This window comes from Martes martes, assembly GCF_963455335.1.
Source record: "Martes martes genome assembly, chromosome: 8".
Taxonomy (NCBI): Eukaryota; Metazoa; Chordata; class Mammalia; order Carnivora; family Mustelidae; genus Martes; species Martes martes.
In genome coordinates, this window is record NC_137895.1 from 55,194,844 (window position 1) to 55,207,690 (window position 12,847).

A 12,847-nucleotide genomic window follows, 5' to 3' on the forward strand; every position below is an offset into this window, starting at 1 on the left:
AAGGCTGAGAACAAAACCCTTTGGAATGTTCCCAGAAACTCTCCTCAAGGTGACACTAATCAGCACTATGCTACCAAACCAGTTATGAATTTACTCAGTGACAAGCCGCTAGCCTATTTTGTTCCATCTTGTCCACAGTGGTATAAAAGGAGACTCAATTTCAAGAAGCATTTGATAATGATATCAAAATTCTCCTTGTCTACCAAATGAATAATCCTACTCTTCCGTAACCTATTCTTCTGTGTGGCAGGAACCATAGCTTCCATAGGTCAAAGCAAAAGCTTCACGACTGGTTTCAGTCTCAGCTGTCTTACTATCTAGTCACTTGATCATAAGTAAGTCACTGAACTTCTTTAGGTCAAAGTTTGTTCAACTCTAAAATAAGGTTATAATGATCTCATCCTGCTCATTAAGTTGCTCTAAGAATTTTACAACATATATAAAGATACTTTAAAAATTGTAATGCATTATGTCAATTATACCTCAATGAAAAATTATATAAATGTAGAGTAAAATAACTATTGCTCATTATCGAGCAGTAGCAGTAATAAAGTTGATATTAACAGAAATTAAACAAACCCTCATGGACTGCAGATACAGGTTTTATTTTGCATTGTGTATATATGATAACTGTAAGGAGAGAGAGCCAGTAAAAATCTCTCTCCTCCCCTTTCCTTCCTTCCTTCTCGTTTTCTCTCACACATACACACAGACACACACAGAACTAGTAAAAACAAATGCGTTATACTCACTAGCTCTGATCCTCATTAAAAAAAACCTTGTATTTATATTTTCACTAAAAAATATTCTGCTCTGACGCTAAGATGATATACTAAACTTATGAAATGGGGAAATGCAACACAGACTAAATTTCCCTTTCCTGGGGAGTAAGCCACTGATTACTATGTAATTATCTTTAATGCAGGCAAATACCTAGAAAACAACAGCACTTGACAGTGCTACCTACAACTTCAAAGTCTACTAGCATTTTGAACATCTTCATTAAAACATATATAAAAATTCCATAATTATACTCTATTCTCTTGGTATCCAGTCATCACCTGAATCCAGTAGAATTTTGTCCTTCTCACGGATACAAACATAAATGGCCAATCCAGAACTCCTTGCTTTATTTCTTCCTAAGCCCCATTCTTCACAACTCCATTATGTGTCGTTCCCTGGTTTACTTTACATTTATACCCAAATGTACGTTGGCTTCAATCCCAAAGAAACTCATTGGTATTCATAAAGAAACTTGGTATTCACAACACTGAAATTCTTTTTTTTTTTTTTAAGTGAAGCATCATTGACATCATTGACACACAATATTACATTCATAACATAGAAATCCTGCTTTTTATAAGTACTTCACTGGCTAAAGGCCCATACCCAGCTTGGAAGATCAGAAAGTATTCCAATGATTCCAGTGGAACCCTTCATTATCTGTAGTTGACTCCATCACATATTGACTTTTTAACAACCTTTAGCAGTTTTAGTAGAACCCATGCCTTAAGTAGTAAGAATACATGTCACAACAGAGTAGCTATCTTTTTTTTTTTTAAAGAATTATTTTTTTGGCAGTATTACTTTCTTGTAAATCAAGAAAAAAAGGGGAGGGGCTCTAAACAGTAAGTTTCTAACAGAATAATCACCACTTACACTAAGACATACAATGAAGCTTAGACTCCAGAGTTTTAGTTACCAACTTCTCCTGCCTGGAAAACAATTAATCAAATATATATTTGGCTCCTACTGTTTTACTGGGTTTTTGGTTTTTTGGGGGTTTGAGTCAAGTTTTAACCTTCAATTAGATTCCAAAGTTTGGTGTTCTAGAAATGTAGAATAAGATAAAGCCAAATATGGCTCCAAATAAATGCTTGGGTTTTTGTTTGTTTGTTTTTGTTTTTTTTTTTTAAGATTTTATTTATTTGACAGACAGAGATCACAAGTAGGCAGAGAGACAGGCAGAGAGAGAGGAGGAAGCAGGCTTCCTGCTGAGCAGAGAACCCGATGTGGGGCTCGATCCCAGGACCCTGGGATCATGACCTGAGCAGAAGGCAGAGACTTTAACCCATTGAGCCACCCAGGTGCGCCGGTTTTTTTGTTTTTTAATATTTTATTTATTTGACAGAGAGAGAGCGTGCATAAGTAGGGGGAGCAGCAGGCAGATGGAGAGGGAAAAGCAGGCTCCTCGCTGAGTGTGTGGCCCGATGCAGGGCTTAATCCCAGGATGCTGGGATCATGACCTGAGCCAAGGGCAGATGGTTAACAGATTGAGCCACCCAGGTCCCCTAAATGCTTGTTCCAAGAAGTCTGTGGATGGCATTAACAACTACAATTAGTTGGCTCAGTATTTCTAAGAGGAAGCTAATGTTCTGACTTATTTCAATGAAGACTTGATTCAGTCATTCAGTGCTTAAAGTAAAAAAGAATATGCAATTTTATAAACCTAAATCCGTCTTAATTTATGTAACCTCTAACCCAATTAACTTCTGCAAAATGGTACTTTCAAAATTGTCATGCAGGCTGAGTCTTGGATTCCCACAATGAAGAGAGCTACACAAGTTGGAAGATGAGGTGTTACATAGGAGGGAGGTTTTCAGCTCTCTTCTGAAGGTACAATTGTTCACCTGCAGCTTAAAGGGAGGCGACACTCTTGTGTAAGACCTTCATAAACTACAAGGCCAAGTCCATTGCATCTGATGGGCCATTTGTGCACTATGCCAAGGGCACTGAGTATGGACCAACATCGAGTCCACATGTCATTAACCAAGCCATGCACCTTTCTGCCCAAAGGAAACACCTTTCCCTAATTTGTACAAAGGTGCCATAGAGATCTGCCACCTTGGTAATGAACAAGGGATTCCACAATTTGGCTTCCTGTTTCCTCTGTGACTTAATCTCTTTACTCACTAGCCTCCTAGATGTTCCTCTGATATGCCATTCTCCCTCCTTAGGCCTTCACATTTACTATCCCCTTTACTTAATAGGTCTTCTCCCAGATATCCACCTAGCTCATTTCCTTACCTCTCTCAGTTCTTGACATAATGTCACTTTATCAGTAAGGATTTCTCTGATCATCATATTTAATGTTGCAATCCTCCTCACCCTCTCTTGCTCTTAATATTTCTCCATAACATTTATCTCCTAACCCGTGATATAGTTTTACTTATTTGGTTCAATATCTGTTCCACTAAAATAGAAGCTCCATGAGGGCAGAGACTGATGTCTATTTCATCCACTGCTACTTTTTCCACTGGCTCAAATGATGCCCAGTACTTAGCAGACATTCAATAAATATTCATTGAAAGAATAAAGGAATAAACACATAAAGAAATATACATTAGATGACAATAACTATGGAAAGCCCTGTAGCCATAATTCTGAAGGTAAAGGAATAAAATTGTTCTAGAGAATTGGGAAGGAAAAGAAACAAACATTTATTTAGGACCTCCAACATATCACTCATCATTCTAGATGTTAATCCCCAAAATTATCACCTCCATTTTCTGGTAAGCAAACTCAGAAATGTTAAGCTTTTCCCCAAGGTGACATAGCTGTTGAATGGAAGAGCACATGTATTTTTCCAAGTCCTGTACTGCTTCTTCATCCTTTTATTTAACAATGATTTCTTGAATCATTACTATTTACCAAGCACTGTTGTAAGCACCTAAGATATATCAGTGAAAACACAAAACAAAACAAAAAATGCTGCTTCAGGGAGTTTATATTCCAGCAGATAGACAAAAGCAATTAACATAATAAAGAAGTTACAGTATATAAATATTAGAGGATATAAATTGTATAGGATATAAAAGAGTGGTAAGTGTTACAGAAAAAAGAAAAAGTACAGGTAAAGAACACTGGCAATGCTAGAAAGGATGAAAGGATGATTTGGTTTAAATAAGGTAGACCAGGTCTCACTGTGTAGGTCACAATTAAGCAAAGACTTGGAGGTGAAGTATAGCCATGAAAATATTTGCAGGAAAAACATTTCAAAAGGCAAGAAGCAGTACAACAGTCCTAAGGCAGAAGTAACTGGCATATCTGAAAGTAACAATAAGGCTACTGTGGTTGTCATGAAGAGAACAAGGGAGAAAAGAATAGAAGCTGAGGTTAGAGAAGCAAAAGGGGAGGGATGCAAAGTGTAGGGTATGGAACATGGAGGAACCTGTAGGCCATTATAAGAAGTAGGTTTTTACTTCGTGTGAAATGGGGAGCCACTGCAAGGCTTTGAGCAGAGAAACAACACAATCTGATTTCACTTTTGAAACACAGGTCAGGGGTGCATGGGTGGCTCAGTTGGTTAAGCGTCTGCCTTCGGCTCAGGTCATGATCCCAGGATCCTGGGATCGAACCCTGCATCGGGTTCCTTGCTCAGCAGGTCTTCTTTTCCCTCTGCTCCTCCCCACTGTTTGTTTTCTCACTTTCTCAAATAAATAAACAAAATCTTAAAAAAGAAAGAAAGAAAGAAACACAGGTCAAGGAATAAATCACACACAATGCTGGAAAACTTTCTGATGGCAAGCACTTTGCGTTAAAATTCTCTCATAATCTGCCTTGGAATCTAACATATCTCTACACAAACTTTAAATAGTACTCATTATAGAAAGAGCACACAACAGAGAGCCTCTTGAAACACTAAAGATCTATCACCAAAAGGTAAACAAAGAGAGACGGATATAAGGGACTCCCAGCACTGATTTCTCTTGGCCTTCACTCACCAACTATTATCCACAGATATAAGCAGCTAAAATAATGATCTCAAAAAGTCTTTGCATATTCCCCTTGTCTCCATCCTCCATCAGTCATTACCTCTATTTTCTCCTTCCATTCAAAGTCAAACTTTTTGAAAAAGATAATACTTACCTTTCCCTTTCTCCTTTCACATTTTGACCAACTCTAATCTTTCACCACTATTTCCCTGCAATTACTCTCTTTAGAGTTACTAGTAACCACCTTATTCAAAAATCCAGTAGATTAGGATTCACCTAACTAAACCTCTCAGCAGCACTCAACACAGTTCTTTTGGGGAGTAATCCTATTTCTGGTGCCTGCTCTTCCTTCTACCTCTTTGGCTGTGCTTTCTCTCCTCAAAGTTCCTTAGGTTACCAGATCCTTTCCTGTCTCTACACCCGGAGTTGGCAAACTATGGCTCATAGCTATATCTTGGCCTGCTGCCTGTTTTGGAATAAACCTTATCAGAATTCAAACATAATTTAGAAATATCTTGATAATGGCTGCTTTCATGCTACAGTGGACAGAGTTGAACAGATGTGACAAACTGTATGATTCACAAAGCCTAAATATTTACTCTCTGGCCCTTTACAGCAAGTTTGCGGACCCCAGCTCTAAACCTTCTCCCCTAAGTAATCTTACCCATTTTAAATACATGCTAGCAATTCCAAAATCTATTATCTCCAACCTCATGTCTCCCCTCTTCTATCCAACTACATATTTAATGTATCTATTTCAATGTCCCATAGGAAAATCAATACAAACATGCCAAAAATTGAACTTTTTAATGAGTCTTCCTCTCTAGTTTTCTCATCTCCTATCGACTTAACTACTCAAACCAAAAATCTAAGTCATCCTTGCTCCCTCCATCCTCTTCTTCCTCACATCCAACCCATTAACAAGTTCTGTTCGCTCTAGCTTCAAAACAGACCTTTAATCTGCAGCTTCTCTCCATCACCACCGTTACCATACCAAGCAAATCTACCTGATTACCACACCAGTCTAGTTCACTTCCCAGCTACCATGCCTTTTCTCTTCAAATACAATTAAATCATGTTGTATCTTAATTTTCACAGCAACCTTACACAGTAGTTATTATTATTCCCATTTACAAATGGGATATTTAAGGCTTAAGAAATTCGTGGCTTGGGGCACTTGGGTGACTCAGTTGGTTAAGTATCTGCCTTCAGCTCAGGGTCCTGGGATGGAGCCCTGCCTCAGGCTCCTGCTCAGCCGGGAGTCTGCTTCTCTCTGCCCAGCCCTAACACTGCACACATAAAAAAAATTTGTGTGACTTGCTTTAGTAGAACCCAAAACTAATATGTGGCAAAGACTCCAAATCATTGAACTATAAATTTATAGTCTTCCTTTTTCACAACCGAAGCCTTGTGTCAGAACACACTAAATCCTTTCCTATGTGACTTCTTATACTTCCAGGCACAAAATAATTTCAATAGTTAATTGAGTAGTTAATAGTTGTTTTATATCATGCTATTGTTACTTTATCTACTATAATTATGTAATATATAAATGTTAAATATGTTTATACATTTATGATATATATTTTTACTTTATATTAGTTATATGTAATGTTTTCTGTATCACATATTTATTATATATTGTTATGTATTACTAATTGAATAATTAATAGTTAATCTAATATCCTATAGCAGTTCTGTTACCACTTACCCTAGTGAACCATTTCCTACAATTCTCCACCATGAATTTACTCTTTCTGATTGAATTCTCTATTTCTTTATCATATCTACCCATTAGTTCTTGTCTATCCATCAAGACATGGGCATTCACATATACCAAGTTTCCCTAAGCCAAAAATGTTTATTACACACTGTGTTTTGCTGTTATTAGCAAAGTGTGTGTGTGATTATGTGTGTTTAATATGTAATATGTAATATGTATTGCTAATGTTTATATATCAGAAGATATTGCAGCCAAAAAAAAAGTCTGGATTCATGACTGGATGAGGAGATCTGGTCATCTGGTCATTAACTGGAATTGAACACCCACGACATTCAGAACATGTGCTAATTCCCCATATATTTACATCTGTTTCATACCAGGCTAAATTTACTCATATGCATTTTCCACTTGGACTCTTACACACTTAAATTTTTTACCTTTAGTCTACTCTATGAACTTCAAAGGACAAGGAGGTTATATTTTGAAGATTCTCCTTGTTGTACTGTTTTTACTGCTCTTCCTTTATAAAAATGAATGAATATAAATTATGTACAGTAATGCATGTGTGACTTTCTCAACGAAGCGATGCAATTGTGCACTAAATATTTAATGCCCAAAAGTAAAGACTCAATTTTTCTATATCAATTTTTCCATAACAGCAACTAGATATCCTCAAATAGTAAGTTACAAAAACTTGCATTTTTCCATCTTTAGTCTTTCTCTTTTGTTAAACAATCAACTCTGGACTTCAACAACTTTTTACTCTAGAAAGAACATGAACTACACAGTGCTTTCAAAATCCTGCTTTCTCCTTGAATTCTAGTTTGCTTTACGGGGAAACACAGCTTACCACTACAAGTCCTATTGTCAGCGTTAAGAGAGTAGTGGGCAGGACATCCACAAACAAAACCTCCAACGGGCACAGCCAAGCAGAGGTGGGAGCAGTGCCCATTGCTGGAAGCACACTCGTTCCACCCTGCCTGCCGAGAGGAGTGAAAGACGAGGATGTCCATCACATAATCCAAATGGCCCTGAATGATGGTGCGGTTTTGGCCACTGGTTTTGTTGGCACGTTCAATGCTGCGTCGGCTCCAGTCCGTCCAGTAGATGTAATCTTGGTACTGAGTTAAGCCAAAAGGATGAGGCAAGTCATCTGCTATAACTTCACGGTTGAGTCCTATTTTCAGAAAGGCAGCAGACAGGGGAGAAGCAGAGGTATGAAACGTGAGAGTGTAAGTCTTGTTGGTCAAAAAAAAAAAGACTGTAACATATAAAATACTACATTTGTAAGCAATTTATTTCTTTTAATTTTTTTTTTTTAGATTTTATTTATTTGACAGAGATCACAAGTAGGCAGAGAGGCAGGAAGAGAGAGAGGAAGGGAAGCAAGCTCCCTGCTGTGAGCAGAGAGCCCAATGCGGGGCTCGATCCCAGGATCCTGGGATCACGACCTAAGCCAAAGGCAGAGGCTTTAACCCACTGAGCCACTCAGGCGCCCCAACATTTGTAAGCAATTTAAAATAGAATTTTATTTATCTCAATTTATTTAAAACCAGACCAGGCCACTGAAATCAATCCATCTGCAGTCTGACCCCATGTCTCAAACTTATATTCTTGCTATAAATCAGTGAGTTTGTTTAAACTCCTACAAATGGTCTGTTTTGACTGCAGTCTTATTCTCTCTCCATAGGGGTCTATAAGTTGAACTTTTCTTCTTCCTTCAATAAAAAGATGGAAATGAATATACTGTATTTTACTAGTACAAAAAGTCACTTCAGGAATATCTAGGGAGTTATAAATTCCATTACAAGCCCAACAATAATGAAATTTCCACAAAATAAAGAGATGTGAACCCAAGTACCTGGCCCACTATTAATAATAATAAATAGGATACAATGCCAGAGAGAGGAAGAATCTAGACATTCATATGAATTTCTATTAATAGTACCTAACCAATGGCAAAAAGCAGCCACAGATTTCTGCATAGGAAGAATAACATACTATTTGTCTGAATAAAAAGAAGTAAAGCTTACCAAGCATATTTGAAGATTCTATTAAGTTGGTGTCCAAGTCTGTCCAATAAAGCCTCCTTTTAGCATAATCAATAGTTAGGCCATTTGCCCTGCCCACATTTGGAACTAATGTAGTACGTTCACTTCCATCCATGGCAGCTCGGTCTATCTTAGGTTTTCCACCCCATTCAGTCCAATACATAAATCTAAATCCAAAACAACAGATATTTAACATTTCACTTTTGGTTATTTGGGAGAAAGGGCCATATTTGCACACAGTAACTAAATAAGAAAAATATGCATTCAATCAAAGAATTTGATAAAACAAAATCATGGTTACAATTTTTTCAATTATTTTGGCACCCTCAACTAAATATTTTTTCTCATATCCTAAAAAGGAAGTGAGTCAGCTTTCTTTTAGTCTTTCCAATGAATTTGTTCCATCCAAAACCCAGAAACTGGAAATAAACCAATGATTTCCTTACTGCAGGTTTTGCATTTATAAAACTAATACTCAAGAAGATACCAAAAAATTAAAGCTCTGGTCTCAGAATCTGATTCACTTCTAAATAAAATATTTTTATCTCTTTTTATATATTTCTGAACAGAAGTAATTTGAGTTTTAAATTTTTAGACTTATTTTTCAACTTACATAATCAACTCTCCCCCAAAACAAGTTGCAGTAGTACATCAGAGGTAAAAATTAATAGCCTTTAAATGAAGTTAAAAAGCAAAGTTCGAAATGTATTTGGTCATGCAGTGCAAAGGAACATACTACAGATGTAAGAGCAATGAGTGACCCTCTATTGCGTCAGCTGGGCAGTGACACTACTACTATAATCCCTGTGAAATTTTAGAACATTCTCTTGCTTTTATTTTATTTTGTCAAGTTTTTCACATTGACCTTACGACAGCCCCCACAGTATAGGCTTTTTACAGATGTAAAGAGGCTAAAGCAATAAAAGAAATGTGAATGATCTAATTTCTTCAACTCAGTCACATGGCAGACCGAGAACTAGAATCTAATCCTTAGCTAAATGCTTTTTCAAGTAAACTAGTAAGGTGCTAGTTCTGAGACATTCTGAATACTGGGACTAGGAAACCACTCCACATGCCAACTCTCAGCAAATACCTGAAGACAGACATTCACTCCTCAGCCTGTCAGCTGATGGCTGACTTGATAGCAAAACATGAACATGCCTTTCTGAAAATTAAAGTTAGTCCTCGGCTTTGTTTGTATTTGCACTTGTCAGCTGACAGGCACATGCACACAAGAAGGAAGGAGAAACAACGGTGAGAGAAATGTCATGGTTGCCAGCAGCCACATAAACTAGAGCCCTTAGTCCCAGCTATTAAATCTGTCTGTCTGGTAACTAATGCTTAGAGTAAAGATCCCCATAATCCAATCACAACATGTCAGCACACAGAACTACTTTGCTATGGCCTTCTAACTAGATGGTAATGAGTTAATAATGCGATTAATGTTATTTCAAGGAAACTACGCTTGTATGTTCACATTGTTAACTTCTGCTTTTAAAAGTGGAATTACTGGGATGCCTGGGTGGCCCAGTCAGTTAAACGTCTGCCTTCAGCTCAGGTCATGATCCCAGGGTCCTGGGATGGAGCCCTACATCAGGCTCCTTGCTCAGCAGGGAGTCTGCCGCTCTCCCTGCCTGCCGCTCCCCCTGTTTGTGTGCGCTCGCATGCACGCACTTTCTCGCTCTCTCGGACAAATAAATAAAATCTTTAAAATAAATACATAAATGTGGAATTATTCTTCAAATTCCAGATTTCTTACCTGTTGGCTTTTTTAAACTTGCTAAATCATGTAAGAGGATCACCTATCCTTGAAAAATATATCATATTGTAAATAAAAAACTTACTATTAATTGAAAAGTTTGCTATTTAATATCAAAGTTCTCTAAGCTTATAACAATGATCAAACTAATTGACCATTTTGAATTAATGACTATTCTAAAATGGAGGTTTTTAAAATGCAACTATTTCTTAGTATATGGCATTATTTCAGTGGGTTTTGGAATCTGGTTTAACTTGAGAGAGGGGGTAAGCGAATGCAAAGTTGATACCTTCAAAAAGGCTGTTTATTAGCATGTAAGTATGACTGGTAATATTTAAATACTAATCCATTTCACTAATCTTTCTCTACCTAATGTTAATAATGACAAGTGCAAAATCTAGTGAGTAATTTGATCTAAATCAGTGAAATCTCAGCTAATGGATCTTAAAGATTTTATTTATTTGAGAGAGAGAGAAAGCAAGTACAAGTACAAGCAGTGGGAGAGGGAGAGAGTGAATCTCAAACAGACTCCATTCTGAACGCAGAGCCCAAACTGGGGCTCGATCTAAAGACCCTGAGATTACAACCTGAGCCAAAATCAAGAGTTGGATGTTACCTGACTCAGCCACCCAGGCACCCCTCAACTAAAGGGTTTTAAAATAAAGCCGACCTGTGGTTTAGTTATTAGATTCCTAATCAGCATTACTTAAGACTTCAAAAATACAATCCATAGTTGGGCTATGTGCAACATAGTTGCAAAGAATGCATACATAAAAGCTGTTTACCCTTCAGCAGGGTCCAATGCAAGAGCTCTGGGGCTATCTAAGTCTTTCCACACCAAAACCTGTCGGTGCTGCCCATCCAACTTTGACACTTCAATTCGATTTGTTCCTGTGTCTGCCCAGTACAAGTTCTTCCCAAGCCAGTCTACTGCCATGCCTTCTGGATAATCTAAGCCGAATTCTACCACGTGTTCCAGTGCACTGCCATTCATAAAGGCTCTGCTGATGGTCTGCAAAAATAAGATTAACAACAAAGTCACATGGCTTAAGTACAAAACACTATCCAGAAAGAATGTTTGTTTTGATTTTTGTTGGGTGGAAGGATCCAGAAGAGCCAGAGGCATAGTTTCTTAATATAATTCACATATTTTACAAGAACAGAAAAAGCCTGATGTCAACCCCTAACAAATGCAACTGTGACCTCAAGTTTTACTATCAAGACAGGGAGAAATTTTTATAATTCTTAAGGACCAAAAATTTATTCTAGTAAGGCAGCAGAATGACTTTGCTTTTAAAATCTATTAGTAATCAAGTGAAAAGATATGACTAGAATGTTGTAGACTCATAACTGGTTGTCAGCCTCCTGAAGGTTCTTGAGAGTATGCCATGTCATTGTGTCAATCTGAAAAGATCTCAACAATCTTATATATTATAAGATGTATATAACCATTATCACATTAGTAATTCTGAATCCCCCAAAATTCAAAAGCATAATTCAAGTTATTAATAATAGCTGCTACTTCTCGGCAAGCACTACCTTAAGTACTTTGTATACACATATTTTCTCATTTAACCCTCAAAATGGCCCTGCGAGATAGGCATTATCTCTATTTTCAAGATGAAGAAACTTAGAAGGCCATACAATACAAGCCAAATGTATTTATTTACTTCATTCATTCACTCAATTAATAGATTTTACTGAATGCCATTAGATTTCAACTCTGGCTCCAATACCCCATGATTTTTGCATATTAGACAAATTTTATATAAGTTATCTGAAATAAGCCCAGTACTATCTAGAAGCAGCAAAAACTATTCTCCAGATTTTCTGGTCAGGAGCTCCTCCTTCTTACTAAGTATGCTTTTCAATATTTATTTCAGGAAAAAGAAAATAAAGGTAAATATATATATACTCTAACTCATAATTGGAGTTTTCTACCTGAGACAGACTACCAAATTTTATTTAAAATAAATTAAGAGTCAAGCTTCTATAAGCCATTTATATAACTGCTTTCTCTTTACCTGTAGAAAATGTCACTCAGTATCCTCAAATGGAACAAAGCAGAGGAAGTCAAGCAAAGTATCTTGTATTTTTAAAAAAGCACTTAATTAAAACTGAATGGACCTTGGCCTTGACTTCTTTTAAAAAGTTAAGGGCTTTGGTTGCATTCTGCCTACTAAGCAATGAGAGAGAATGATCATAGCATGAAGACTCAGACATTTTAAAGCTCTCCTTCCCTTGTCTTCAGTTTTAACATTCCAATTCTTTTGACTAACCTTGAGTGATATATCTGTCCAGTAAATGCGGTTGTCTGTTACATCAAAATCCAAAGCAGAAGCTTCTTTGACACCAGTAAGAGGAATGGCCACATTATTATTGTTAGTTTCCAAAGAAATTCGCCTGATATCTGCTCTCCGTGAAAACAAAAGGAAAGCCTCTGGGACGATGCAGGTCTTCATGTCACTGATGAGTTCAAAGCCAATGGGGCAGGCACAGCGGAGGCCCTGAGGCCTATAGAGGCAAAGATGGCTACATCCCCCATTTTCCTCAGCACAGGGGTTGGAACCTAAAAGATGTATTAATTATAAAGGGGCAC

At 37.2% G+C, this 12,847-nt stretch overlaps 1 protein-coding gene across 2 annotated transcripts in view; it reads right to left on the reverse strand.

Moving 5' to 3' along the window:
* LRP6 (LDL receptor related protein 6) overlaps window positions 1–12,847 on the reverse strand; it is a 164,984-nt gene that overhangs the window by 43,683 nt on the left and 108,454 nt on the right. For both annotated transcript variants that reach the window (XM_080811028.1, XM_080811029.1), the window contains 4 exons: window positions 12,528–12,817; window positions 11,034–11,260; window positions 8,472–8,656; window positions 7,289–7,615 (listed from right to left, as the gene is read on the reverse strand). In XM_080811028.1, the coding sequence (XP_080667154.1) occupies window positions 7,289–7,615; window positions 8,472–8,656; window positions 11,034–11,260; window positions 12,528–12,817 (1,029 nt within the window). The remainder of the gene's footprint in view (window positions 1–7,288; window positions 7,616–8,471; window positions 8,657–11,033; window positions 11,261–12,527; window positions 12,818–12,847) is intronic.